At 49.8% G+C, this 26,710-nt stretch overlaps 1 protein-coding gene across 1 annotated transcript in view; it reads right to left on the reverse strand.

The window, feature by feature from the left end:
- The window catches only part of kdm5c (lysine demethylase 5C), a 60,812-nt gene extending 35,268 nt beyond the window's left edge, over positions 1–25,544 (reverse strand). The window contains exons 1-9 of the mRNA XM_067976237.1: positions 25,368–25,544; positions 21,560–21,637; positions 16,885–17,007; positions 16,143–16,313; positions 15,380–15,514; positions 12,301–12,424; positions 10,557–10,658; positions 10,285–10,463; positions 4,974–5,132 (exon numbers count right to left, since the gene is read on the reverse strand). Coding sequence (XP_067832338.1) covers positions 4,974–5,132; positions 10,285–10,463; positions 10,557–10,658; positions 12,301–12,424; positions 15,380–15,514; positions 16,143–16,313; positions 16,885–17,007; positions 21,560–21,637; positions 25,368–25,544 — 1,248 coding nt within the window. The remainder of the gene's footprint in view (positions 1–4,973; positions 5,133–10,284; positions 10,464–10,556; positions 10,659–12,300; positions 12,425–15,379; positions 15,515–16,142; positions 16,314–16,884; positions 17,008–21,559; positions 21,638–25,367) is intronic.
- Between the last annotated feature and the right edge of the window lie 1,166 nt (positions 25,545–26,710).

Here is a 26,710-nt window from a genome sequence, read left to right on the forward strand (position 1 = left end):
CTGGACCCCCCAGTACTGTACCCCAGTGTTATACAGTGACAGACCTGTACCCCCCAGTACTGTACCCCAGTGTTATACAGTGACAGACCTGGTCCCACCAGTACTGTACCCCAGTGTTATACAGTGACAGCCCTGGACCCCCCAGTACTGTACCCCAGTGTTATACAGTGACAGACCTGGTCCCACCAGTACTGTACCCCAGTGTTATACAGTGACAGACCTGGACCCCCCAGTACTGTACCCCAGTGTTATACAGTGACAGACCTGGTCCCACCAGTACTGTACCCCAGCGTTATACAGTGACAGACCTGGACCCACCAGTACTGTACCCGTGTTATACAGTGACAGACCTGGTCCCACCAGTACTGTACCCCAGTGTTATACAGTGACAGACCTGGACCCCCCAGTACTGTACCCCAGTGTTATACAGTGACAGACCTGGTCCCACCAGTACTGTACCCCAGTGTTATACAGTGACAGACCTGGACCCACCAGTACTGTACCCGTGTTATACAGTGACAGACCTGGTCCCACCAGTACTGTACCCCAGTGTTATACAGTGACAGACCTGGTCCCACCAGTACTGTACCCCAGTGTTATACAGTGACAGACCTGTACCCCCCAGTACTGTACCCGTGTTATACAGTGACAGACCTGGACCCACCAGTACTGTACCCCAGTGTTATACAGTGAGAGACCTGGACCCACCAGTACTGTACCCCAGTGTTATACAGTGACAGACCTGGACCCACCAGTACTGTACCCCACTGTTATACAGTGACAGACCTGGACCCACCAGTACTGTACCCCAGTGTTACACAGTGACAGACCCGGACCCACCAGTACTGTACCCCAGTGTTATACAGTGACAGACCTGGACCCACCAGTACTGTACCCCAGTGTTACACAGTGACAGACCTGGACCCACCAGTACTGTACCCCAGTGTTATACAGTGACAGACCTGGACCCACCAGTACTGTACCCCAGTGTTATACAGAGACAGACCTGGACCCACCAGTACTGTACCCCAGTGTTATACAGTGACAGACCCGGACCCCCCAGTACTGTACCCCAGTGTTATACAGTGACAGACCCGGACCCCCCAGTACTGTACCCCAGTGTTATACAGAGACAGACCTGGACCCACCAGTACTGTACCCCAGTGTTATACAGAGACAAACCTGGACCCACCAGTACTGTACCCCAGTGTTATACAGTGACAGACCCGGACCCCCCAGAACTCTACCCCAGTGTTATACAGTGACAGACCCGGACCCCCCAGTACTGTACCCCAGTGTTATACAGAGACAGACCTGGACCCACCAGTACTGTACCCCAGTGTTATACAGTGACAGACCCGGACCCCCAGTACTGTACCCCAGTGTTATACAGAGACAGACCTGGACCCACCAGTACTGTACCCCACTGTTATACAGTGACAGACCTGGACCCACCAGTACTGTACCCCAGTGTTATATAGCCACAGACCTGCATCCGCATTTTCTGGTAAGGACAAAGCTGCCTCTTCCAAAGAAGTTACTTTCTCCACTCTTCTCCCCACCAAACAAATCACGATTCACTGTGTCACTTACCACTCTTTGAATGAAGGAATTCTACCCTGCATGTGCTTTAAATTGCCTTTTCACTAGTATAAGTTTACTCCTTCTGCTTCTACTGGCCAAATCCATCTTATCCATACAGTCTCCTACTTCACATCCCACGACGAGGCCCCCTCTTTCAACGTTTTTCTCTTTCAGGCGGTCGAGCTCCAGTTTTTGACAAACTTACCTCACCGCCCTTCCCCCTGTACACTGGGGACCAAGTCTCACCGCTCTTCTCTACACCTTCCCCAACAGGCGGTACCGCGGGTCTGTTGTGACCAGCGCACCGTTCTGCGATGCTGGCTATTGCCTCGCAGTTGCCCCTTGCCAACTCTTGTCAAGGTTCACGTTCCTTAGGTCATTCACCACCTTCGGTCGCCTCGCTTCCACCCCCCCACCCCACCCTTCAACCCCAACCCAACTCCAGCACGGCTACTCTCGACGTGGAGGTTCCCGTGCATTGTTTGGGATCGCTCTCCCTCCAGTTCTCGCCACCTCTCTGCCACGAGGCTGCCTTTGAACTACGAGCTCAGGAACCTGCCGAGCAGGAGAGACGGGATCCAAACCCGCCTCCTGCTGGTTGCATCTATCGTTCCTTCACCGTGGCTTCACCTCCAGAGCAGCTTGGTCATTTGCCAGGTTGTAGGTGGAGTCTCTGGGGGTGAAGAGGGCGGGCCTGGCGATGGAAGTTCAGACTCCGAGGCACTGCAGGATCGGATCAATGGCCAACCAAGCAGCCAAGCTCACTGAAGGAACCAAGAGGGAATGACCTGCGAGAGGGCTGAGGCTCTTCCTCCTTCCTCAGTGCTCGGTGCTGGCCTGGTATGTTACACTCCAGCAATACCTCCGCACCCACCGGCTTGAACAGCGCCTGCGTTCTCCGGACTTGGGGTAAGGGCAGCATGTCTGTCAATTGGCGGTGTTTGGTCAAGGCTCAGGACACCAGAACTCGCTGCTCCTCTTCCAACAGCGGCACCAGCAAGTGGACGGAGCTCATCGGAACGAGGCACCTCCGACAGCGCAGCACTCCCTTGGTCCTGCACTGGGAGTTTCGGCTTGGGTTATGGGCTCAAGTCCTGGAGTGGGATTCAAACCCACGGCCTTATGACTCAGAGGCGAGAGTGCTGCCTACTGAGCCAAGCTGACACATCTGAAGATTATATATGGAATCATGCGGCACGGAAGGAGACCATTCGGTCCATCGAGTCGGTGCCGGCTCTTTGAAAGGGCTATCCAACTAGTCCCAGTCCCCTGCTCCTCCCCCACTGCCCTACAATTTTCTCCCCTTCAAGTATTTATCCAATACCCTTTTGGAAGTTACTACTGAGACTGCTTCCACCGCCCTTTCAGGGATTTGGGGACCGGGCGGGAAAGTGGAGTTGAGGTAAAGATCAGCCCTGATCTTACTGAACGGCGGAGCAGGCTCGAGGGGCCTCTCTTATATTCAGTGCATTCCAGATCATAACAACTCGCTGCGCGAAACAATTTCTCCTCATCTCCCCCTCTGGCTCTTTTGCCAATTATTTTAAATCTGTGTCCTCTGGTCCTTATTTACTCTATCAAAACCCATCATGATTTCGAACCCCTCTATTAAATCTCCCCATAATCTTCTCTGCTCTAAGAGGTATAAATAAATATATATTATTTTTTTAAAAAATCAGCAAGCAGCGAGTCGGAGCTGGATTCTTCCCCTTGTTCTTAGCTCAGGGTAAAGAGCTGGCAGTAATGGTGCTCTCGAACCTCTTCACCCGGCTGAGATTGGCTCAGCACAGACTAGGGCCGGAACCCGGGACCTGTGGGGCTGAGTACTACACCAGACAGTGCACTTATCATGGCGTCAGCCGCGGCTCAGTTGGTAGCGCAGTCACCTCTGACTCAGAAGATCGTGGGCTCGAGCCCCGTTCCAGAGATTTGAGCACAAAATCTAGGCCGACACGCCCAGCGCAGTACTGAGGGAGCGCTGCACTGTCGGAGGTGCCGCCTTTCCGATGAGACGTTAGACCGAGGCCCTCTCGGGTGAAGGTAAAAGATCCCGCGATGGGGGGGGGGGGCTGTGGGAGTTCTCCCTGGTGTCCCGGTCAATATTTATCCCTCAACCAACATCACTTTAAAAAAGATTATCTGGTTATTGTCACATCGCTGTTTGTGGGATCTTGCTGCTGCGTTTCCTACAACAGGGACTACATGTCAAAAGTACTTCACTGAGTGAAGCGTTTTGGGACGTCCTAAGGTCGTAAAAGGCGCTATAGAAATGCAAGTTTGTTCTGTCTTACCCATCCATTAGGGGAGAGCCAGGAGGTGAAGCCCAGTCTCTGATTTTACCTCCCTCTCCCCCCCACCCCCTTCAGAGGTGGGTGGCTAATTTGCAATCACGTCTCTCTAAAACTTCCCCGGCTGTGAGATATCGTATACCAGCATCCCATTGAAAACACACAGGTTACCTATTAGAAAATGGCGTTTTGCATCTCTTTGCTTGTAAATAAAAAAAATGTTTCCTGGTTACTATTCACAAAGGCCTGGCTTGTAAAGCTCGCTGGGGAAGGAAAGTCATTGGGGTGGGAGGCGGGAGGGATGGGGGTATTTTTTCTTTAAAGTGCTCTTACCCCCCCTCCCGTCCCGGTTATCCATTCAACAAAAAAAAACGTTCATGAAAAGACACTTCATTTCCTCCAGAAACATCATTTTTTATATTTATATACACACACACACACGGACTGCAGCGGTTCAAGAAGGCGGCTCACCACCACCTTCTCATGGGCAATCAGGGACGGGCAATGAATGCCGGCCTCGCCAGCGACGCCCACATCCCATGAACGAATTTTTAAAAAAAATCTATATAAAAACACATTCACAAAGACCTGCAAACATCAGATCTTCTTGCCTTTGGGATGCTCCAGTTACGTGACTGATGAAGAGAAGCTCCCGAGCTCCAATGACTGTAACCCTGCATTGGAGATGAAGAGAGAAAGAGGGAAGGGAGTGTAAGAGGGCTACAGCGTCAGTGCCAATTTTTTTTTTTTAATTCGTTCATGGGATGTGGGCGTCGTTGGCGAGGCCGGCATTTATTGCCCATCCCTAATTACCCCTTGAGGAGGTGGCGGTGAGCCACCTTATTGAACCGCTGCAGTCCGCGTGGTGACGGTTCTCCTACAGTGCTGTTAGGAAGGGAGTTCCAGGACCCAGAAAAGACCACCTGACCCCAGAAAAGCAGGCTATTGCTTGCCGGTGTGGCAATAGGGGATAGGGCGGGCGGGTGGGGCACCCAGTTCGACCGCCCGCTCAACACAAAAACAAACGAACGCCCCACCGGCTGCTCACTCCGGACGCGAGTGAACGCATGGCACCTTTTATCAGAAAAGTCCAGGCCTTACTTCAACGACACACTTTGGGCACCGCCAGTCTCCTCTGGGGATTTCCGGGAGCGGAGGAATGAGGCAGAAGGTGTGGTAACTGTCCTCACAGCCTTCACACAGAAACATCTTATCGTCCTCGGCCCCGCGGGAGCAGATTATACAGATGTACGAATCCATCTGGAAAACGAGAAGAAGAAAAAAAAAAAGCAGGAAATGCAGAGCTCGACTTAAAAAAAAACCACGACACTTCAGCAAAGTCAGAAGGCGCTTTGGTTAAGTATTTGAAGGCGGTATTGATGGGGGGGGGGGGGGGGGCGGACGGAGGAGAAAAGGAATGGGGGGGTGTGGGAGAGAGGGGAAAGAAACACTCTCGCAGTCAGGGCATCGCGTGTCACGCTGGCGATGAGGGTCATGGGGCAGCCAGGGAGAAGAGCAGCTGCAACTTCAACAGCCAAAGCTGCCGACGGGCGTCACGGGTGAAAAGGAGAGCATTCTAACGCGGCAGGGATGGGATTTCACTTCAAACCCTCGGGCGTTCCCCCCCCCCCCACCCCGGTTAATTCATCTGGCGTGCTTTTCGTTATCAACAAGACACGGTGAGGACGCGGCGCTGGTCTGAACTAGACAGCGACTGCGCCGTCGAAATCGGCAAAAAAGGGCTCCAAACTCGAATCGGGTAAGTGCCCGACTGGAGGTTTCTTGCGGCCGCACCAACCAGTTTGAGGCCAATATGGCGGATCTCGTCACCCGTCAAAACCCATTCAGTGCCCAGGATGGCCGGGGGGGTGGGGGGGGGATTGCAGATCCTGCTTTGCCGTCTGGATTTTCAGACTCTTGTTTGCTGTCTTCACTGAACAAACAGAGGCAAGTGATCCCCGAAACATGATGCCCACGCAACAACGATGGAACCGGGGGGGGGGGTTACTCAGGCAGCACTGAGCCAGCGGGCCTGGTGACCCCATCTCCGTGACATCAAGAGTTCTGCCGCCGCAGAGTACCAGCTACCGACCCATCACTTGTCCAAACAATCGTCCCTCTTAAGTCTCGATCTGTAAATTATCCACCCAACCCCCCGCCCCCCCCCCCCCCAACACTTTGACAGTGTCTTCATGTCTATCGCCAGTCAATCAAATTTCTTTGCACAGAGGGTTGGTGGAACGTGGAATGTTTTGCCACAGGGAGGGGGTTGAGGAATGTTAATTGTATAGAAATCAACTGAAGAATTATTAAGCTCAGGTGCATGAGCAATTGGGAACTCTCTGGCTCCCATATATAAGGGAGTAGGCTTGGGGTGAGGTTGTGGGTTTCTGTGGTGAGGCATTGAGTGTAATGTGAATCTCAGCAAATTAAGTTGACATCAAGGCAGCATTTGACCGAGTGTGGCACCAAGGAGCCCGAGTAAAATTGAAGTCAATGGGAATCAGGGAGAAAACTCTCCAGTGGCTGGAGTCATACCTAGCACAAAGGAAGATGGTGGTGGTTGTTGGAGGCCAATCATCTCAGCCCCAGGGCATTGCTGCAGGAGTTCCTCAGGGCAGTGTCCTAGGCCCAACCATCTTCAGCTGCTTCATCAATGACCTTCCCTCCATCATAAGGTCAGAAATGGGGATGTTCGCTGATGACTGCACAGTGTTCAGTTCCATTCGCAACCCCTCAAATAATGAAGCAGTCCGAGCCCGCATGCAGCAAGACCTGGACAACATCCAGGCTTGGGCTGATAAGTGGCAAGTAACATTCGCGCCAGACAAGTGCCAGGCAATGACCATCTCCAACAAGACAGAGTCTAACCACCTCCCCTTGACATTCAACGGCATTACCATTGCCGAATCCCCCATCATCAACATCCTGGGGGTCACCATTGACCAGAAACTTAACTGGACCAGCCACATAAATACTGTGGCTACGAGAGGCTGGGTATTCTGCGGCGAGTGACTCACCACCTGACTCCCCAAAGCCTTTCCACCATCTACAAGGCACAAGTCAGGAATGTGATGGAATACTCTCCACTTTCCTGGATGAGTGCAGCTCCAACAACACTCAAGAAGCTCGACACCATCCAAGATAAAGCAGCCCGCTTGATTGGCACCCCATCCACCACCCTAAACATTCACTCCCTTCACCACTGGCGCACTGTGGCTGCAGTGTGTACCATCCACAGGATGCACTGCAGCAACTCGCCAAGGCTTCTTCGACAGCACCTCCCAAACCCGCGACCTCTACCACCTAGAAGGACAAGAGCAGCAAGCACATGGGAACAACACCACCTGCACGTTCCCCTCCAAGTCACACACCATCCCGACTTGGAAATATATCGCTGTTCCTTCATTGTCGCTGGGTCAAAATCCTGGAACTCCCTTCCTGTGGGAGAACCTTCACCACACGGACTGCAGCGGTTCAAGAAGGCAGCTCACCACCACCTTCCCGAGGGCAATTAGGGATGGGCAATAAATGCTGGCCTCGCCAGCGACGCCCACATCCCGTGAACGAATAAAAAAAATTCATAAGCAATTCAAAGTATTCAGTCCTTCACTGTCTGGCTATCCATTTAAAACAAGAGGATATTGCGCTGTTTAACAGAAAACTGGATACATAGTTCAAACGGTGAAAGATACAGAGATAGGGGGAGGCAGCAGTGCAGTGGAATTCCTTTTGGATTGCTCCAAATGATCCGGCACAGACACGATGGGCCGAATGGCGTCCTTCCGTACAATTCAAATTACATTCCCCCTTCCTCCGTCCGCCCGGCCATCCCCTCTCACACTCACCACTAGGAGGGGCTAGGCGGGACCCTGCCCTCCATTTCCCATTCCCAATTGTGGGTGAAATGCCCGCTGCTCTATTCCTCCTATCTGTCAACCGTTCTTCTGTTCCACCCCCACCCCGAAGCCCACAACTCCACCAGCAGAGCCAGGAACAACTGAGGAACAATTACACGCCTACCCTTCACCCCAGCACTCACTGTGCACACTGTACTGTACTGGTGGACCAACACACCAGTTTCAACTGCCCACCAAATGCACTCAGCCCAGGCTTACCACATCACCCCAAGACAAGGGGTGGCGAGTACAGGCTTGTGTGTAATTGTTCCTATGTTGCCGTCCTTGCCGCCTCTTGTTCTGACCCACACAAATTGTCTACCTCTGCTTGCAGCTTCACACTTTCAGATTCATTTAGATAAATGTAGTGTCATGCACGTTGGTAGGGCTAACACGCATTGTTTGCAGGGAACAATACTGGAAGAGGTTGAGACAGAAAAAGAACTAGGTGTTATTGTGCATACAATCACCGAAGGCTTGTAACCAATGTAGAGAAACTGTACCTAAAACTAATGGGGTATTGGGCTGTATTAATAGAACCATTAAGTTACAGGAGACCATTTTGACACTACACAGGTCACTGGTCAGACCGCATCTGGAGTACTGTATCCAGTTATGGTCCTCCCAAATGGTGAGTGATAATAATGGCCTTGGAAAAGGTTCCAGAGGAGAGCAACAAGAATGATTCCCATCTTAAAGAACGTCAGCTACTCAGATAGGCTCAAGGACCTTGGTCTATTTACTTTAGAGCATAAAGTATTCAGAGGGTGACGTGATAGAGGTCAATAAAATAATTAAATGGCTGGAGAGCGTCTTTATTGATAGATTATTCACGCTTAACAGCTTGGGGAGGAGCAGGAACACGAGTTTATACTATGTAAGATGAGCTGGTTTTTCTTTCCCCAGTGGGTGGTGAGCCTCTGGAACGTGTTGTCGGCTAGTGGGGTGGGTGCTGCCTTCAAGAGGGAGCTGGATCGGTTCTCGACTGCGGCAAAGATCGCATCGTATAGAGGGCAAGTGTCGTTATAGATAACACTTGGCCCGTGCAATCTCCTGGACTGCTTTCGATCGGGGAGGTATTTTTCAGAGTATTTTTTTCTCTTATTGGCCCTGGGTTTTTTCTCTTTTTTTTTTAAAAACCTCTCCCAGGAAATTACACATGATGTGGAGATGCCGGTGATGGACTGGGGTTAACAATTGTAAACAATTTTACAACACCAAGTTATAGTCCAATGATTTTATTTTTAATCCCACAAGCTTTCGGGGGCTTTCCCCTTCCTCAGGCGGTAGGAAATTACACAGCTGCGGGCGGAGTGGGAATCACGAGTGTTGGGGCGGGCTTGATGGACGAGCTGGTCTTTTCCCGCCCATCAATTTTGTACGTTCGTATTCTTTTTTTCTACCTCTGAATTCCCGTCTCCCCTACAGCGGTTGGACCCTGGGGCTGGGGCTGGGGTGGCACGGACGCCCTCCGGCACCTCACTCAAACGGCCAATGTTCACGCGAGAGCCCGGGGGCGGCAATTACCGGGTTATTCGATTGAGAAGGCCAGTGGGAGAGGGAGGAGGGGATCTTGACCACGCCTGATCCCCGCCCTCACCAGCGATCCGCAATCTTTTCCCAGAATCATACAGTACAGAAGGCGGCCATTCGGCCCATCGTGCCTGTGTCGGCTCTTTGAAAGTGCTATCAAGTAGTCCCACTTCTCCCCCCAACTTACACTTTCCCACAGTCCTGCAATTTTCTCCCCTTCAAGTATTTATCCAATTCCCCTTGGAAAGTTAGTACTGAATCTGCTTCCTCCACCCTTTCAGGCGGTGCATTCCAGGTCATAACTGCGTAAATATATTTCTCCTCATCTCACCTCTGGCTCTTTTGCCAATTATCTTAGATCAGCGCCCTCTGGTTTCCGACCCTCCTGAAACTGGAACTAGTTTCTCCTTACTTGCTCTATCAAAACCCTTCATGATTACGAATGCCTCTATTAAATCTCCCCTTAACCTTCTCTGCTCCAAAAGTAGAACAATCCCAGCTTCTCTGGTCTCTCTACGCAGCCGAAGTCCCTCGTCCCCGGTCAAGCGGCAGTCTCTGAACAGTGACCAGTCGGAAAAGGCCAGGTCATCCAATTGCAGTGTTCCCCCAGCCCCAAGCGGAGGTCAGCCCGCTCAGCGCAGAGCGGGGACGGAACCTGGGATCTTTCTGCCCTGTCTGGTTCAGCTCACAGTCCGTAAGGGCTCGGGTCCTTCTTGTTAAATGGCGGAGAGGGGGAAAAAAAAACACTTTTAAAAGGAGCAACTCGAGGTCCGGCTGACATTCAGCGTGGGGAACTTGACATTGCACCGATTTCCTCTTTTAAAATGCATGTTCTTACCAAAATGAACTGAACTTTGTACCAGTAAGCAGGAGGGGAATGGTGAAATCCTTGCCGGTGCTTCTGGTCGAGCAATAGTTTACATCGGTTTGGGGGGTGGGTGAAAAAGGGGAGAGGGGACAAAGTGACCGCGTTTACTTACAAAGTGAGCGGAGGCGGCGCCCTTCCTCAGCCTCATGGTCATCTTGCCGCAGGGGTCGGCACTCAACCTTTCCTCCTTGACCTGCGGGCAAGACTCCAGAGCGTAGGAGTCCGCCTTCTGCTCGCCCAGGATCTCCTCCTTCACCACCAGGGTGGGCGGGCAATCGAGGCAATCCTTGTCTGTCAACGGGAAGGAGAGCGACTTTAAAAGCAAATACAGGTGAGCAAGACCTTTGTTTTGGTGGGGAAGACAGAAGAAGAACTTTTCCTCACCAATTTTTTCCATCCCCTCCTGTAGATACTGACTGCTGGCAGGGCTATGGTTGGACATCAGCCCTCCAGTACCTTGCACGCGGCCATTATTCATAGTGCAGCCTTAACGACAACAAACAACTTGCATTTATACAGCGCTTTTGACACAGTAAAACATCTCAAAGGTGCTTCACAGGAGCACAAATCAGACAAAACTTGACACCGAGCCACATGAGGTGATATTAGGACAGGTGACCAAAAGTCTGGTCAAAGAGGTCGGTTTTAAAGGAGCGTCTTAAAGGAGGAGAGAGAGAGGCGGAGAGGTTTAGGGAGGGAATTCCAGAGCTTGGGGCCTAAGCGGCTGAAGGCTCGGCCGCCAATGGTGGGGTGAAGGGAGTTGGGGATGCGCGAGAGGCCAGAGTCGGAAGAGCGCAGAGATCTGAGAGGGTTATAGGGCTGGAGGAGGTTAGAGAGATTGGGGGGGCGGGGGAGGTGGAGTGGGGGAGCATGGAGGGATTTGAACTCCAGGATAAGAATTTTAAAAACCAAGGCTTGGCCGGACCGGGAGCCAATGTATGAGGGCACGAGGGGCTGAATGGCCTACTCCTGTTCCTATGTTCCTAATGTTGTCAGGTTCTTTGACCGTATCAAGAGAGGGAGGGAGACAGGAGTCACAGCCACACCCGATCCAATCTGATCCTCACCCCGACATCTACCCGTAGCAACTTTCCAGCATGGGTCGGAGAGCGGGAGTCAGAACACCGACTGGTTTGTTTCTCCGAGCCCAAGGGTACTCGGGCCAACGGTTGAGATTGGCCGATTCAGCACAGAACGGGGGTCCAAACTCGAAGCTACTCGGGTCTGTCTGCGGCTCAGACACACTCAAAGCGCTCTGCACGCAGCTGTCCCCGATTTATTGCGGTACAACCTCGAAGGATGAGGAGCTTCCAAAGAGAGCTGCAGGTTCAAGTATTTTTTTTTAAGAAGTAATATCGGGACTTATTGGCAGGAATTGAGTACTTTCACACCTCTCTCTTTTAATTTGTTCTCTAAACGTGGATGAAACTGGCAAGGCAGCAATTACCCCACCACCCCCCCCAATCTCTGGAGCGAGGCCGTTGAGGGGTGATGTCAGGAAGCACTTCTTCACACAAAGGGGAGTGGAAATCTGGAACTCTCCCCACAAAAAAGGCGGTTGAGGCTGGGGGTCAATTGAAAATGTCATAACTGAGATTGATAGATTTTTTTTTTGTTAGGCGAGGGTACTAAGGGTTACGGAATCAAGGCAGATATTTGGAGTTAAGCCATGATCTAACTGAATGGCGGAACAGGCTTGAGGGGCTGATTGGCCTCCTCCTGATCCAATGTCGAGAGGGCATTAAAAAATCAACCACAGTGTGGGACTGCAGTCACGGGTCGGCCAGAATGGTAACAGCGCACTAGTTAGCAACTTCCACGGTCAGCGCCAGCCCGCAAATCGACGGATTTATTGACTTCAATTTCACAACTTGCCGTGGTGGGATCTGAATTCACGATGGCTACTGGTCCAGGACCGTAATCATCACACGACCACATTCAGAAACAGGGTTACAGGGTCCAGCTGCGTCTGTTCTGTGCTAATATGCTTACGCTAGCAAGTCATAGGCACCCCCCCACCCCCCAAACTCTGGGCGGGGACAGCGGGCGCGCGGGACGGCAGATAGGCAACTGACTGGCGCGTGGAGAATGGATTTCGGGTAAATTCGCAGCATCCTCGGGTACACACCTTTCTTTCTGCTGCTTCGATCTTTCACCACCAGTCCCAGTCCCACCATTTTGGGGCCAGCTCCGTAAATCTGAAGCTTCTTGAGCTCGGGATTCTTGGCGATGTCGGCCTCAGTCGGCTCCGTCTGCGGAAACAGCGGAAGAAAACGTCACGAGGGCAATCGAGGCCCAACGATACCAGATTATTGCCGAATGGATTTAGCTGCATTTCCCTTTCAGGTTGCCCGCCATCTCCTCTCCTGAAGGACTCTTGAGTACTGTGCATCGTTACTTGGGGCCCCTCCATTGCCCGTTATTCACTCCCAAAAACCAGGGGAGCGAGGCTGACCGTGGTACTGAGCCCAATCCTGCCCTCACCCCCCTTCATCTCCCACCAATCTCTCTTCTCTCTTCCCCCCCTCCCCCTCCACCCATCCTTGCTCGAGGCAGTACAAAGAAGGTTCACTCGGTTAAAACCGGGGATGAGGGGGCGGACATACGAGGAGAGGTTGAGTAGATTGGGACTCTACTCATTGGAGTTCAGAAGAATGAGAGGCGATCTTATTGAAACATATAAGATTGTGAAGGGGCTTGATTGGGTGGATGCGGTAAGGATGTTCCCAAGGATGGGTGAAACTAGAACTAGGGGGCACAATCTTAGAATAAGGGGCTGCTCTTTCAAAACTGAGATGAGGAGAAACTTCTTCACTCAGAGGGTAGTAGGTCTGTGGAATTTGCTGCCCCAGGAAGCTGTGGAAGCTACATCATTAAATAAATTTAAAACAGAAATAGACAGTTTCCTAGAAGTAAAGGGAATTAGGGGTTACGGGGAGCGGGCAGGAAATTGGACATGAAGCTGAGTTCGGATCGGTCAAGGCCCTGTGGGTGGCGGAGCGGGCCCAGGGGCTGAGTGGCCGGGTCCCGCTCCTACTTCTTGTGTTCTTTAGATTTGAGGTTAGGATCAGATCAGCCATGATCTTATTGAATGGCGGAGCAGGCTCGAGGGGCCGATTGGCCTACTCCTGCTCCTATTTCTTATGTTCTTATCCCAGCCCAGGAACAGCGAGGCCACCGCAGCCCCAGTTAAGGTCAACTCACACAGAAAAGACCAGGGACTGAACCTGGGACCACCTGGTCTATATGACTCAGTAAAGCACTGAGCAGTTTATCACCCTTTGAGGGGAATCCACAGATATTGGGAAGGGAAGAGGACAAATGGAGTTATCTCAATAAATCACAGATTTAAGGTGATTGGCAAAAGAGCCAAAGGCGACATAAGGTAACATTTTTTTACGCAGCGAGTTGTAACAATCTGTAATGCGCTGCCTGAAAGGGTGGTGGAAGCAGATTAAATAGTAACTTTCAAAAGCGAATTGGATAAATACTTGAAGGGAAAAAAATTACAGGGCTATGGGGAAAGAGCAGGGGAGTGGGACTAATTGGATAGCTCTTTCAAAGAGCCGGCACATGCACGATGGGCCGAATGGCCTCCTCCTGTGCTCGACCTACTATGATACAATGAAAAGGATCCAAAGACGTTAAACAATAGTGAACCTCAAACAAGAAGAACAGTCTTGTAATTGTCGTCTGAACCCTCGAGATTTAGATGCCGACTTTGAAATTGGTCGCGTGTACCCATCACAATTTATAGCAGACAGGTTTCATGTGAGAGGTAGTTGGTGTACGGGGCTTGAATTAATTAAGTGCCCAGTCCATCTCTGCGCCTCTGGCTGTAATCAAAGTGCACTCCAAGTCCTCAATGCCTGAGGGCGTGCGCGAGAGGATTAAACCAGTCGAGGGTGCGCGTTAGTCATCGGAATACAGCACAACGACGACTGCAAAAAAAAGTGACTATTTCAACAAGTGACAAATGAAACTCATTCTTACTGGACTGTAACTCCTCCTTTTGGGTCGTGTTCTAACCTGCAGGACAGGACTCTTATAATATTCCGTACCTGTTGAAATTTAAAAGGGTATGGGAATAGGGCAAGGGAACAGCATTAAGCAGAGAGCTCTTGTAGGGAGCTGGCAAACGTGCAATGGGCTGGATGGCCTCCTTCAATGCTGGGAGAATCTGTAAATCATCTGAACTTGTGTCCCACAAGAAGCTGATACGAGTCACTGAGAATTCTGGCGTGCAGCTCTCACTTTTGCGCACGCTTTCAAGATTCAGTCCAGTGTACGTTAAAAACCATGGACACAACTTGAACCAATACTGAACGCCAGTAGTTCTCTTGTTTATAACTAGTGGTATTTTACGTATTATAATCCCCCTCCCCAATGCGCGACTTTTAAAATAATCCAGCTAAATCTCACCCCTGTAAGAAACGCAAGAAATAGGGGCAGGAGTAGGCCATACGGCCACTCGAGCCTGCTCCGCCATTCAATCAGATCATGGCTGATCTTCAACCTCAACTCCACTTTCTCGCCCGATCCCCATAGTGCTTGATTCCCTGAAAGTCCAAAAATCTCTCGATCTCAGCCTTGAATATACTCAACGACTGAGCATCCACAGCCCTCTGGGGTAGAGAATTCCAAAAGATTCATAACCCTCTGAGTGAAGAAATTCCTCCTCATCTCAGTCCTAAACGGCCGACCCCTTATCCTGAGACTATGCCTCCAACTTCTAGACTCTCCAGCCAGGGGAAACAATCTCTCAGCATCTACCCTGTCGAGCCCCCTCAGAATCGTATATGTTGCAGTGAGATCACCTCTCATATTCTTCTAAACTCCAGATAGTATAGGCCCATTCTGCTCAATTTAAGAATTTAATATTCCTCTCCTGAAAGCACTCAGCCTCCACTACCTCACTGAGACACAGGTTAGTTACATGCGAACATACGAAATTGAGGGGGCAGGAAAAGATCAGCTGGTTCCATTAAGCCTGCACCTCACACTCCTAATGGTTGGAGCGTCGTGTCTGGACACTTCCCATCACCCCCCCACTCCCACAGCCGTGTAATCTCCAGGGAGAGGCGAAAAAAAAAAACCAGGGCCGATACAGGAAAAATAGTCTCCGACGCAGTCAGGCGATCGAAGGAGGTTGCACGGGCCAAGGCATTTAATGTTCGATAGACACTTCCGCCCGCAGCGCCACTCACCTCAGCCTGCAAGCGCTTGGCTCGGCGTCCGTAGCTGTTGATTTTGGACGGCTGCACGGACTGGCGCAGCGGGATGCTGTGGGGTTTGTACTCCCGGTCCTTCTCCTCGCTGTCGTACTGCGGCCCCGGCTGACACTGCAGGCGCAAAAAGCACACGTCACGCACTCGTAGCACCAAGTGGCGGGAGAGAGGGGGGAGAGCGCCAGTATTAGCCCCAGAGACCATTTCCGCGTTATAAAAATTCAATACAGCCCACTCTGAGGAAAACGTCGATCGTTTCGAAAGTCGTGACACTGCCCGTCGGACGGGCAGCCCTGGCAACAGGTAAACGGCAGCAATCCGAACCCACTCTTGTTGTAGCAAGCGCTCCTCACAGCCAGGAAGGGAGAGTTAGTATTTCAACATAGTTAAACCATTATAAAATCACTGGTTAGGTCCCAGCGGGAGTATTGTGTCAAATTGTGGGCACCGCACTTTAGGAAGGATGTCGAGGCCTTGGAGAGGGTGCAGAGGAGATTTACCAGAATAGTACCAGCGATGCGGCGCGGAGGGATTTGAACACGAGGAAGAGAATTCTAAATTCTCCTGCAATGCACAGGCTTTTAAAACCCACCGAGTTGCTAATTCCCCATCCTCCTCAAACCTGACGGCATCCGGCGCAGCGGACCTCGGCTCTTCATCTGACTGCGCCGCTTTCAGCCCCGTCCGACCAACCAAGCCACGCCACGCGCCAACAATTCTCTCGCGAAACGCCCATCCTTACCGCCAGGCTGGCTCCGGACTGGAAGGTGTCGAAGGGGTAGATGACGCGCTCATAGTGGGAGCGCAGCAGGGAGCCGATTCCCTTCCCCGGCGGGTAGCTTAGCCGCTGAGCTACTCGAGACCACCGCCTGTCTCGACAGATGGCTTCATAACCGCCTTCCTCTATGACAATCTGAAAGACACCAGCAACGGAGAGTGCGTGAGCGAGGCACAACACTGGCAAACTGCTGGGCCACGTGCAACGACAGTAGTCTGCTTCTGTTGCTGGGATCGCAAGAAAAGCTGCAGAAATAGTGCGTGAATGTGTAGTGTTTGATGGGACAGTGTAGAGGGAGCTTTACTCTGTATCTAACCCTTGCTGTACCTGCCCTGGGAGTGTTTGATGGGACAGTGTAGAGGGAGCTTTACTCTGCATCTAACCCTGTACCTGCCCTGGGAGTGTTTGATGGGATAGTGTAGAGGGAGCTTTACTCTGCATCTAACCCTGTACCTGCCCTGGGAGTGTTTGATGGGATAGTGTCGAGGGAGCTTTACTCTGTATCTAACCCTGTACCTGCCCTGCGAGTGTTTGATTTGACAATATTGAATACAGCTTTTGAAAATGGTGTCTCTGACACCAAGAGATCCACAGGGAGACTGATGTGAAGGGACTGACACTACGTTCCTTGGCACTGATAACCGTCGCCAAACTGTGAGCCTCTCACTCACTCAACATATATTTTAAACATTTTTTAAAGCGTTACCTTGTTCAGACTGTACAAGTCCAGGATTCTTCGCTCCACATTGGGAATTTTTAGCGTGGATCCCTGCAGTTCCCAGAACTTGGCGATCTGGTCCAGAAAGTTTAGCTTCACTCGGGTCTGAGCCTGTGCAGAAACAAACATCAGCCAGAAAGTCACTGCCAGAAACTCATTTAGGAAGCTCGACAGTTAAACTGCATCAAAAGGCACCCCCAGGGCTCAGCTGGTAACTCAGCCAAAAAAGGTAAGACGGGGTCGATACCCAGTCTGTGCCAAGTTAGTTTATCCCAACCGACGTGGCTTCAGCTAGAGGGAAGGAGGATAGTCCGCCTGGGTTGCCTGCCCTGATCGTTATTCGCTGCCCCCTGGGCAAAGATTGTCGTGTGTCCATACAAAGCGAGATCGTGATCAGGCTCGGCAATGACGCCCCCCACGGAGGAATTGCCCATCAGCCAATCACGCTCGAAGACGACCGAGGAACGACCATTTGAGCAAGATACCAAGGCCCGGAAGTGGGGGGGGGGGGGGGGCGGGGGAGGCTGACCTCAGCTCAAGTCAGGAGCGGCAGAAGATCTGAGATGAAAATGAAAAGCTAAAGTAGAACAAAGCAAAGTGAAAAGATTTTTTTTTTTTAAAAAGGACATTTTTCGATAATTGGTAAAGAACCAGGTGGGAGATGAGGAGAAATGTTCTTTACGCAGCTAGTTGTGACGATCTGGAATTCACTGCCTGAAAGGGCGGTGGAAGCAGATTCAATAATAACTTTCAAAAGGGAATTGGATGAATACTTGAAGGGGAAAAATTTACAGGGCTATGGGGAAAGGGCAAGGGAGTGGGACTAATTGGATAGTTCTTTCAAAGAGCTGGCATGGGCACAAGGGGCTGAATGGCCTCCTTCGCTGCTGCATCATTCTATGATTTCGTTATCATCTATTTGAGACAAGAAACTGCAAAATTAATACAGAAAAACAGCACCCCTTTCCTGGTGTTCTCCTCCGGGCCTGTTATTTTTTCCCCCCCACTCGGCTACAGTTCAGCCAGGCACGTGGCAAAGCCTCCAGTGCCTCGTCTGGGTGACCTTTCTTCACGCGCGTGAGCCCCGGGTGCTAGGTGTCGGTGGGCTATTTGACCGTGGGGTGATTTCGGCTGACGCTGTGATGCAGTGCGAGTGCTGTGCCGTCTGAGGCACCGCCCTTCAGACGAGACGTTGAACTGTTCAGGTAGGGTTGGCAATCTGAAAAGCTGAGGTCAACCGGGCTGAAGGGTCAATGGAACCAAGGAGGGGTGAGATTTCAGGACCTTTTCAGTGGTGTAAAAAAGATTTACAACGATGAGTCCTAGAAGTGAGAGGTTCTAACTTATCAGGAAAGACTGAACAGGCTGCGGCTCTTTTCTCTAGAAAAGAGAAGGCTGAGAGGTGTCCTGATAGAGGTCTTCAAAATTATGATGGGGTTTGTTAGGGTAGACGTAGAGAAGATGTTTCCACTTGTGGGGGAGTCCAAAACTAGGAGCCATAAATAAGATAGTCACTAATAAATCCAATAAGGAATTCAGGAGAAACATCTTTACTCAGCGTGGTGAGAATGTGGAACTCGCTACCACATGGAGCAGTCGAGGCAAATAGCACAGATGCATTTAAGGGGAAGCTAAATAAGCACATGAGGGAGAAAGGAATAGAAGGATATTCTGATAGGGCGAGATGAAGTAGGGTGGGAGAAGGCTCGTGTGGAGCATAAACATCAGCATAGACCAGTTGGGCCGAATGTGCTTTTTAAAAAAAATTCATTCGTGGGATGTGGGCGTCACTGGCAAGGCATTTATTGCCCATCCCTAATTGCTCGAGAAGGTGGTGGTGAGCCGCCTTCTTGAAACGCTGCAGTCCGTGTGGTGAAGGTTCTCCCAGTGCTGTTAGGAAGGGAGTTCCAGGATTTTGACCCAGCAACGATGAAGGAACGGCGATATATTTCCAAGGCAGGATGGTGTGAGACTTGGAGGGGAACGTGCAGGTGGTGTTGTTCCCATGTGCCTGCTGCCCTTATCCTTCTAGGTGGTAGAGGGGGTTTGGGAGGTGCTGTCGAAGAAGGCTTGGCGAGTTGCTGCAATGCATCATGTAGATGGTACACACTGCAGCCACAGTGTGCCGGTGGTGGAGGGAGTGAATGTTTAAGGTGGTGGATGGGGTGCCAATCAAGCAGGCTGCTTTGTCCTGGATGGTGTTGAGCTTCGAGTGTTGTTGGAGCTGCACTCATCCAGGCAAGTGGAGAGTATTCCATCGCACTCCTGACTTGTGCCTTGTAGATGGTGGAAAGGCTTTGGGGAGTCAGGTGGTGAATCACTCGCCGCAGAATACCCAGCCTCTGACCTGCTCTTGTAGCCACAGTATTTATGTGGCTGATCCAGTTAAGTTTCTGGTCAATGGTGACCCCCAGGATGTTGATGGTGGGCGATGGTAATGCCGTTGAATGTCAAGTGGAAGTGGTTAAGGCTCTCTCTTGTTGGAGATGGTCATTGCCTGGCACTTGTCTGGCACGAATGTTACTTGCTACTTATCAGCCCAAGCCTGGATGTTGTCCAGGTTTTGCTGCATGCGGGCACAGACTACTTCAATATCTGAGAAGTTGCATGTGCAGTAATGTGCTGTAAATTTTATGTAATGAAAATAAATGCAGATTTCTCCCTGGTCCCTAACGGTAATTGACAAATAGAGCAGTTTTTGCCACAGCTGAAGTGCCACTTTCACATCAATGCAAAGTGGTTTTGGGTGCACATCATAGTAGCATAACTCATGAGACCAGAGTGCCCCAAGGCCCCCTTCAGGAAGCCATTTCACAACAGTCTGAATTTATAGCAGCTGCAGTAACTTCCAACTTCAATCTACGTTACTCAATAGGGTACGGCAGCATAGTGCTTACATTACTGGACTAATAATCCAGGGAACAGGAGTTCAAATCCCACCATGGCAGTTTGAGAATTTGAATTCAGTTTTTAAAAAAAAGTGACCATGAAGCTGTCGGATTGTCGTAAAAACCCAACTGGTTCACTAACGTCCTCAACGGCAGGAAATCTTCCCTTCTTTCCCGGTCTGGCCTATAGGTGACTCCAGTCCCACTTAACTACCCCCTGAAGTGGCCTTGCAAGCCACTCAGTTGTATCAAAACCACTACCAGCTTCTCAAGGGGCAACTAGGGATGGGCAATAAATGCTGGCCTTGCCAGTGACACCCACACCGAGAATGAATTTTTAAAATTCTACCAGATGGCGTTTCACAGGTGACACTGAACGGTCTGGAGAGATCATTAGGGCAAGTGATTTTGCTGCAGCGAGCGTTACCAGCACCTTTACTCGTTCCAAGACTTGGTGTGCAAACGACAACACCTGGGCTGCCAATCGCACTACATGCTGCAAGTGTAGAAATTGGCAGGATAAATGACTTGCCTCAGCCATCACATACCATTGGGTATTTAGTCGTCTGGGCTCACTGTGGTTGAACTAAGAGAAAGAAAACTTTAAAAGAGGGGACACTTTCAGGTACACATGCACCCAATGTCCAACAAGGTGAATTCCCGGCTGGTTGGCCAGTCAATGGGCATGGTTTTGGGGGGTGGGTTGGGAGGCAACTCGAGACCTTCCCGGTCTGCATGGCTCAGTAACTCACTGGCTTAAAAACTCTCGAGTATATCAGAGAAATGGCTTAGCCGACGATGAAAATTGTTTGAAAAGCTTAAGTGTCAGAACACAAAGCACCATTGCACTTGCCGCTGCCTCCTGGCCAGTTTTCGAGCTGGGAAAAAGATGGCGACCCTATCTGCAATTAAATTTCATTCATTCACTGGCTGTACCATCTGGAAATCCATGGGTCATCTCCACAAACAAACAGAAGGAACCTCCATGGGGTGCAAGCATTCAGTGAAAGGAAAAAGAGGGAAAGGGGGTGGGGGGTAGGAAAAGAAAAGACAATTTAGAAGAACAAAAGCGAGGAAGTTATGTTTTATAAAATCACTGGTTAGGCCCACCTGGAGCGTTGTGTCCAATTCTGGGCACACTGCACTTCAGGAAGGATGTCAAGGATGAGAGGGTGCAGAGGAAATTTACTAGAATGGTACCAGGGATGAGGGACTTCAGTTATGCGGAGAGACTGGAGAAGCTGGGGTTGTTCTCATTAGAGCAGAGAAGGTTAAGGGGAGATTTAATAGAGGTGTTCCAAATTGTATGGGGTTTTGATAGAGTAGATAGGGAGAGACACTTTCCACTGGCAGGAGGGTCGGTAACCAGAGGACACAGATTTAAGCTATTTGGCAAAAGAACCAGAGGGGAGATGAGGGGGGGAAAATTTTTTTCATGCAGCGAGTTGTTATGATCTGGAATGCACTGCCTGAAAGGGAGGAGGAAGCCGGTTCAATAATAACTTTTGACAGGGAATTGGTTAAATACTTGAAAAGGAAAAATTCGCAGGGCTGCGGGGAAAGAGCAGGGGGGAGTGTGGGACTAATCGGACAGTTGTTTCAAAGAGCCGGCACAGACAAGATGGGTGGAATGGCCTCCTTCTGCGCGGTGCAGTTCTGTTAAAACAAAAACTGAAAATGGCAGAAGTCTCCAATTAAAAAACTGTAAGGGCCGGATACACACAGCAGGTCCAACTGCATCTTTCGTCCACTTGCTCCGCAGAGTGCAGGCTTACCTCCAACTCATTTAGGCGCTGGATTCGAGGAGTAAACTTGAAGTTGTCCACTTCAACAGCGAAAGGAGGCTGCCAGTCCTGGAGTAAGAATGTTAGAGAAAAAAACAAAGATTTTAGGAGACGATGGCTGTAATATACAGGTCAAACTTTTTGAAACTTACAATATTCTGAGGGGACTCGATAGGGTAGATGCTGAGAGGATGTTACCCCCTCATGGGGGAATCTAAAACTAGGGGGCGTAGTCTCAGAATAAGGGGTCGCCTGTTTAAGACGGAAATGAGGAGGAATTTCTTCTCCCGGAGGGTTGTGAATCTTTGGAATTCTTGACCCCCAAAAAGCTGTGGCGGCTGAGTCATCGAATACATTCAAGGCTGAGTTGGACAAATTTTTGATCAGCGAGGGAGTCAAAGGATATGGGGAAAAAGGTGGGAAAGTGGAGTTGAGGTAAAAATCAGATCAGCCGTGATCTCATTGAATGGCGGAGCAGGCTCGAGGGGCCGAATGGCCTACTCCTATCTCTTATGGTCTTAATATACAGATCGAACTTTGGATCAGAATACAGATTATTTCCAACCCAGTACTTCCTTTTAAGGCCTCTTTCTTACATCAAGGTGAATTTAGATCACACAAATGCTAACAATTTTCTGTACCAAAAGCCAAGTTTTACGCTGAGGTATATACACAAATCATTCAATCCCACAACAAATTTATGGCTTTTTCAATCTCATCAACTCAATTTCTGTGTGTCAGTTTGGCCCAGTTGATGCCTCTCTCGCTTCTGAACCAGAAGATTGGAGGCTTGGCCCCTTTACAGCAACAACTTGCATTTATATAGCGCCTTTAACGTAGTAAAAATGTCCCAAGGCACGTCACAGGAGCGATTATCAGGCAATTAACCACATAAGGAGATATTAGGACAGGTGGCCAAAAGCTTGGTTAGAGAGATATGTTTTAAAGAGCGACTTAAAAAGGAGGAGAGGTAGAGAGGCAGCGAGGTTTAGGAAAAGAATTCCAGAGCGTGGAGCCCAGGCAGCTGAAGGCACGGCCACCAATGGTGCAGCAGTGAAAATCAAGAATGTGTTAAGAGGCCAGAATCGGAGGAGCGCAGAGATCTCAGAGGGTTGTAGGACTGGAGGAGGTTACAGAGGTCGGGAGGGGCGATGCCATGGAAGGGTTTGAAAACCAGGATGAGAATTGTTTTTTTTTTAAAAAAAAAAATCGAGGCGTTGCCGGACCGGGAGCCAATGTAGGTCAGCGAGCACAGGGGTGATGGGCGAACGGGACTTGGTCCGATTAGGATACGGGGCAGCAGAGTTTTGGATGAGCTCAAGTATGCGGAGGGTGCAAGGTGGGAGGCCGGCCAGGAGAGCATTGGAATAGTCGAGTCTGGAGGTAACACAGGCACGGATGAGGGTTTCAGCAGATGAGCAGAGGCGGGGCGGAGGTGGCCTTGGTGATGGAGAGAATACTGCTAACATATGGACAGCCTGCACATAGGAAAGCTTACAAATAAGAGGGCACCCAGCCTTCTGACATCATGTGACCGAGCAAGATTACAGTATATTTACACTAGGAAGTAGCCAATTTTCTTGTCTTTTTTCCTCCCAAACAAGTTGACATAATAAGTCAGGTTAGAGAAAATTGCAACCTTACGGCTGGCAGCCACGGCTCAGCAGTATTCGAGTTAATTGGAAGCAACGTGCTGAAATTTCACGGTCCTCCCCAAAACAAGTGAAACACATAAAAAGAACTATAATAGGTCCTCGACAATGGTGCTTGGCAGCCATCTTAAGTCAAGCCACAAAAATCCTCATTATCAATTCACACCTGCAGCGTTCGGATGTCAGGTCTAACATCCAAGAAAGAACACAAGACAGCGTTCAACTCCCATCAGCCAGCAAGCAAGTGCGGATTCAATCCTTCCTCTCTGGCACCATACAGTGCTCAAAAACACACTTCTACAGATAGCAGATGATTCACAGACGCCTGCGTCATTTAGTAAAAGAAGGAACTTGCATTTCGACAGCGCGTTTCACCTCCTCAGGACGTCCTAAAGCACTTTACAGCCAATGAAGTATTTTTTTTGAAGTGCAGCGTCTGCTGCAATGTACAAACAAACTGCAAGTAGCAATATTAAGTGTACTACCTATCCTGCTATAACCCCTCAGAATCCTGGATGCAAAACAGCAAAAAGCTTTTCTGGGAGAAGTCATCCCTATCTCGTCCTTTTGCAGCCATTATCCATTTTATTACTCTTCCAAGGGGTCAGCCTTGGCTCAGTTGGTAGCACTTTCGCCTCTGAGGCAGAAGGGTGTGGGTTCGAGTCCCACTCTACAGGCTCGAGCCCCATAATCTAGGCCGACAGTCCCAGTGCGGCACTGAGGGAGCGCTGCACCGTCTTTCGGGTGAGACGTTAAACCGAGGCCCCAACTGCCCTCTCAGTTGGACGTAAAAGATCCCATGACATTATTTGAAGAGATGGGGAGTTCTCCCGGTGTCTCGGCCAATGTTTATTCCCTCAACCATCACTGCCGAAACAGATTATCCAGTCGTCATTTATCGCATCGCTTCTTGTGGGATCTTGCTGTGCGCAAATTGGCTGCCGCGTTTCCTACATTACAACAGTGACAGCACTTCACAAGTACTTCATTGGTTGTAAAGTGCTTCAGGACGTCCTGTGGTGGTGAAAGGTGATAAAGAATTGCAAGTCCTTCTTTTCCTAACCTTTATGTACTCCAGTACTACACATCTCCGATTCTAACCCATTCTTTCAGGAACCCGCAAACTTGTGAAATTTCTCAAATCCATCGGTCCTCCCTCTCTCCTGCACTCCACTTTGCTATCCCCTAATCACCCACTTCTTGATCTAATCTTCTCTGCAACTCTTCCCAACCTCAACTGTTTCCTGCCCTTATGGGCTCTGGCCCTTCACTTGGGGTTTTTCAACTTAGAAATAAATTGGTAAAACAAAAAGACATTTCCTCTAAATTTCATGCTCCAAACATAGTTAATATGCAAACACTCCTCCAATTAAGGGTTCCCATCACCCGTTTAATCATTTCCCTCAATACAGGAAAAACACATTTCAAAAGTGATTTTCCACTTGATTACTGTGCAGAAGCTTTGTTGAAATTCCAGGCACACTATTTTGCACAAGGCCCGAGGTTAGTCAACAGAGAGAGAATTTTACTTCTCTTTATTCACTAGCATAATTCTGCTTTTCCAAATTAAAACTTGACCTATGTCATCACTACTGGGTTCCCCAAACACATCACTCAACAGTGCTACGAAAATCACATCGAATTTACAGCACAGAAACAGGCCATTCGGCCCAACTGGTCTATCCCGGTGTTTATGCAACACGAGCCTCTTCCCACCCTCCTTCATCTCACCCTATCCTTCTATTCCTTTCTCCCTCGTGTGTTTGTCGAGCTTCCCCTTAAATGCATCTCTGCTATTTGCCTCAACTACTCCCTGCGGTAGCGAGTTCCACATTCTCACTACACTCTGGGCAAAGAAGTTTCTCCTGAATTTCTTATTAATTTATTGGCAACTATCTTGTATTTATGGCCCCTAGTTTTGGACTCCTCCCCCCCCCCCCCCCCCACAAGTGGAAACATCCTCACTATGTGTACGCTATCGAACCCCGTCCTCATTTTGAAGACCTCTATCAGGTCACCTAGAGAAAAGAGCCCCAAGCCGCATATCAGTCTCTCTCAGCTCTGGTAACATCCTTCTGAATCTTTTTTTGCACTTTCTCCAGTGCTTCTATATCCCTTTTTATAATACGTCAACAAAAGGCCACTACCAAGCTCTCTGACATTAAAGCTGCTCTCAAATCATCCACTTTGAAACTGCTTCTTGAAGTTATAAAATTAGTGCTGGCAATCAGATAATTGGCCGGGGGAAGGGGGAAGTGTTTCTGCAGATAAAAATGGCTGTCGGACAGCTCGGTGGGGAAACTGCACAGTTTGATGTCCGCCATCTTGGCGAGGTATCAGAGGACTGCCAGCACTGACTGGATTGTATGGCAGCAGTCAGTGCCTCAGGAGGGGATGAGAGAGAGAGGAAAGAGTAGATGGGGAGAAACAATCTGGCTCAGTGGGTATGCTACTGAACCACACAGATCAGGACGGTCTCAAAATTCAACCCCCAGTCTGTGCTGAGTTTGCTGATCTAAGCTGAGGTGCTGATATAATTCCCTTTGATATCTTTGGATTTGGGAAGTGGGGAAGAGGAGAACAATTAGCCAGGTGCCCTGCTCGAAAGCATGCTTGTTGGTGCCAGGTGAGGGCAGGATCAGGTTTGGTTTACACGACCCAACCCCTGCGGTTGACGGACAGTCGGACGGGGAACCGCAAAGCTGTCGGAATGTAGCCGATTGCCACAAACTCACCACCTTCAAGAGGGAAGGCGGCGACCGGAGAAAATGAAGCTCCTGTGCTATCTCGGGTTTTCCGTGGCAAATAAAAACTTTACTTTTATGTGCAAGGTGGCAACGGAGCTGGAAGAAAGACTTCAGGAATTCATGTCACGGGGCCACTTACTGGCCAGAGGCTGCAACTACATTGTGACAGAAAAATTGAATGGGAAACGTTGACACAGCAATTTACAATGGTAAATGTTGACAGGAAAGTGTGACCAAAAATCATGACAACTGGAAGTGAGGTTTGTGGACAGGAGGTGTTCACCCTGCTCATGATTTTTAATTATACATATAAACAGCCACAGTAAATGTAGAAAGCCTGTCCAGAGAGATTGCTGGAACAGGCTAAGACGTTGCAGTTTGCATTCCATTTTTAGAACTTAAATCAGAAGACATCTTTGTTATACACAAATGTATTTTCCCGTTCTTGCTTGTCAATGTGCCCCATTTAGCTCTCGTTGCATTAAGCTGGGAGATTAATTCATGCTCATTGTGACTGACAAGAGGTAAGAGGGAACTGGACTAAGGTTTGCCAACATTTATGGTTTGTGGCAGAGTTAGAGTGTGCAACAGTTTAAACCCAGGTACCAAAAAGATCAGTGACAAGTTCACTTGGATGTTCAGAGTCATAGGATCACACAAATGTTTACAACAAAGAATCAGGTGCAGGTGACAAGCTCCAGTAGATCTGTAATAAACTTTGCCACTGAATATTTGCATATAAA

This window comes from Heptranchias perlo, chromosome 45 (assembly GCF_035084215.1).
Source record: "Heptranchias perlo isolate sHepPer1 chromosome 45, sHepPer1.hap1, whole genome shotgun sequence".
NCBI lineage: Eukaryota > Metazoa > Chordata > Chondrichthyes > Hexanchiformes > Hexanchidae > Heptranchias > Heptranchias perlo.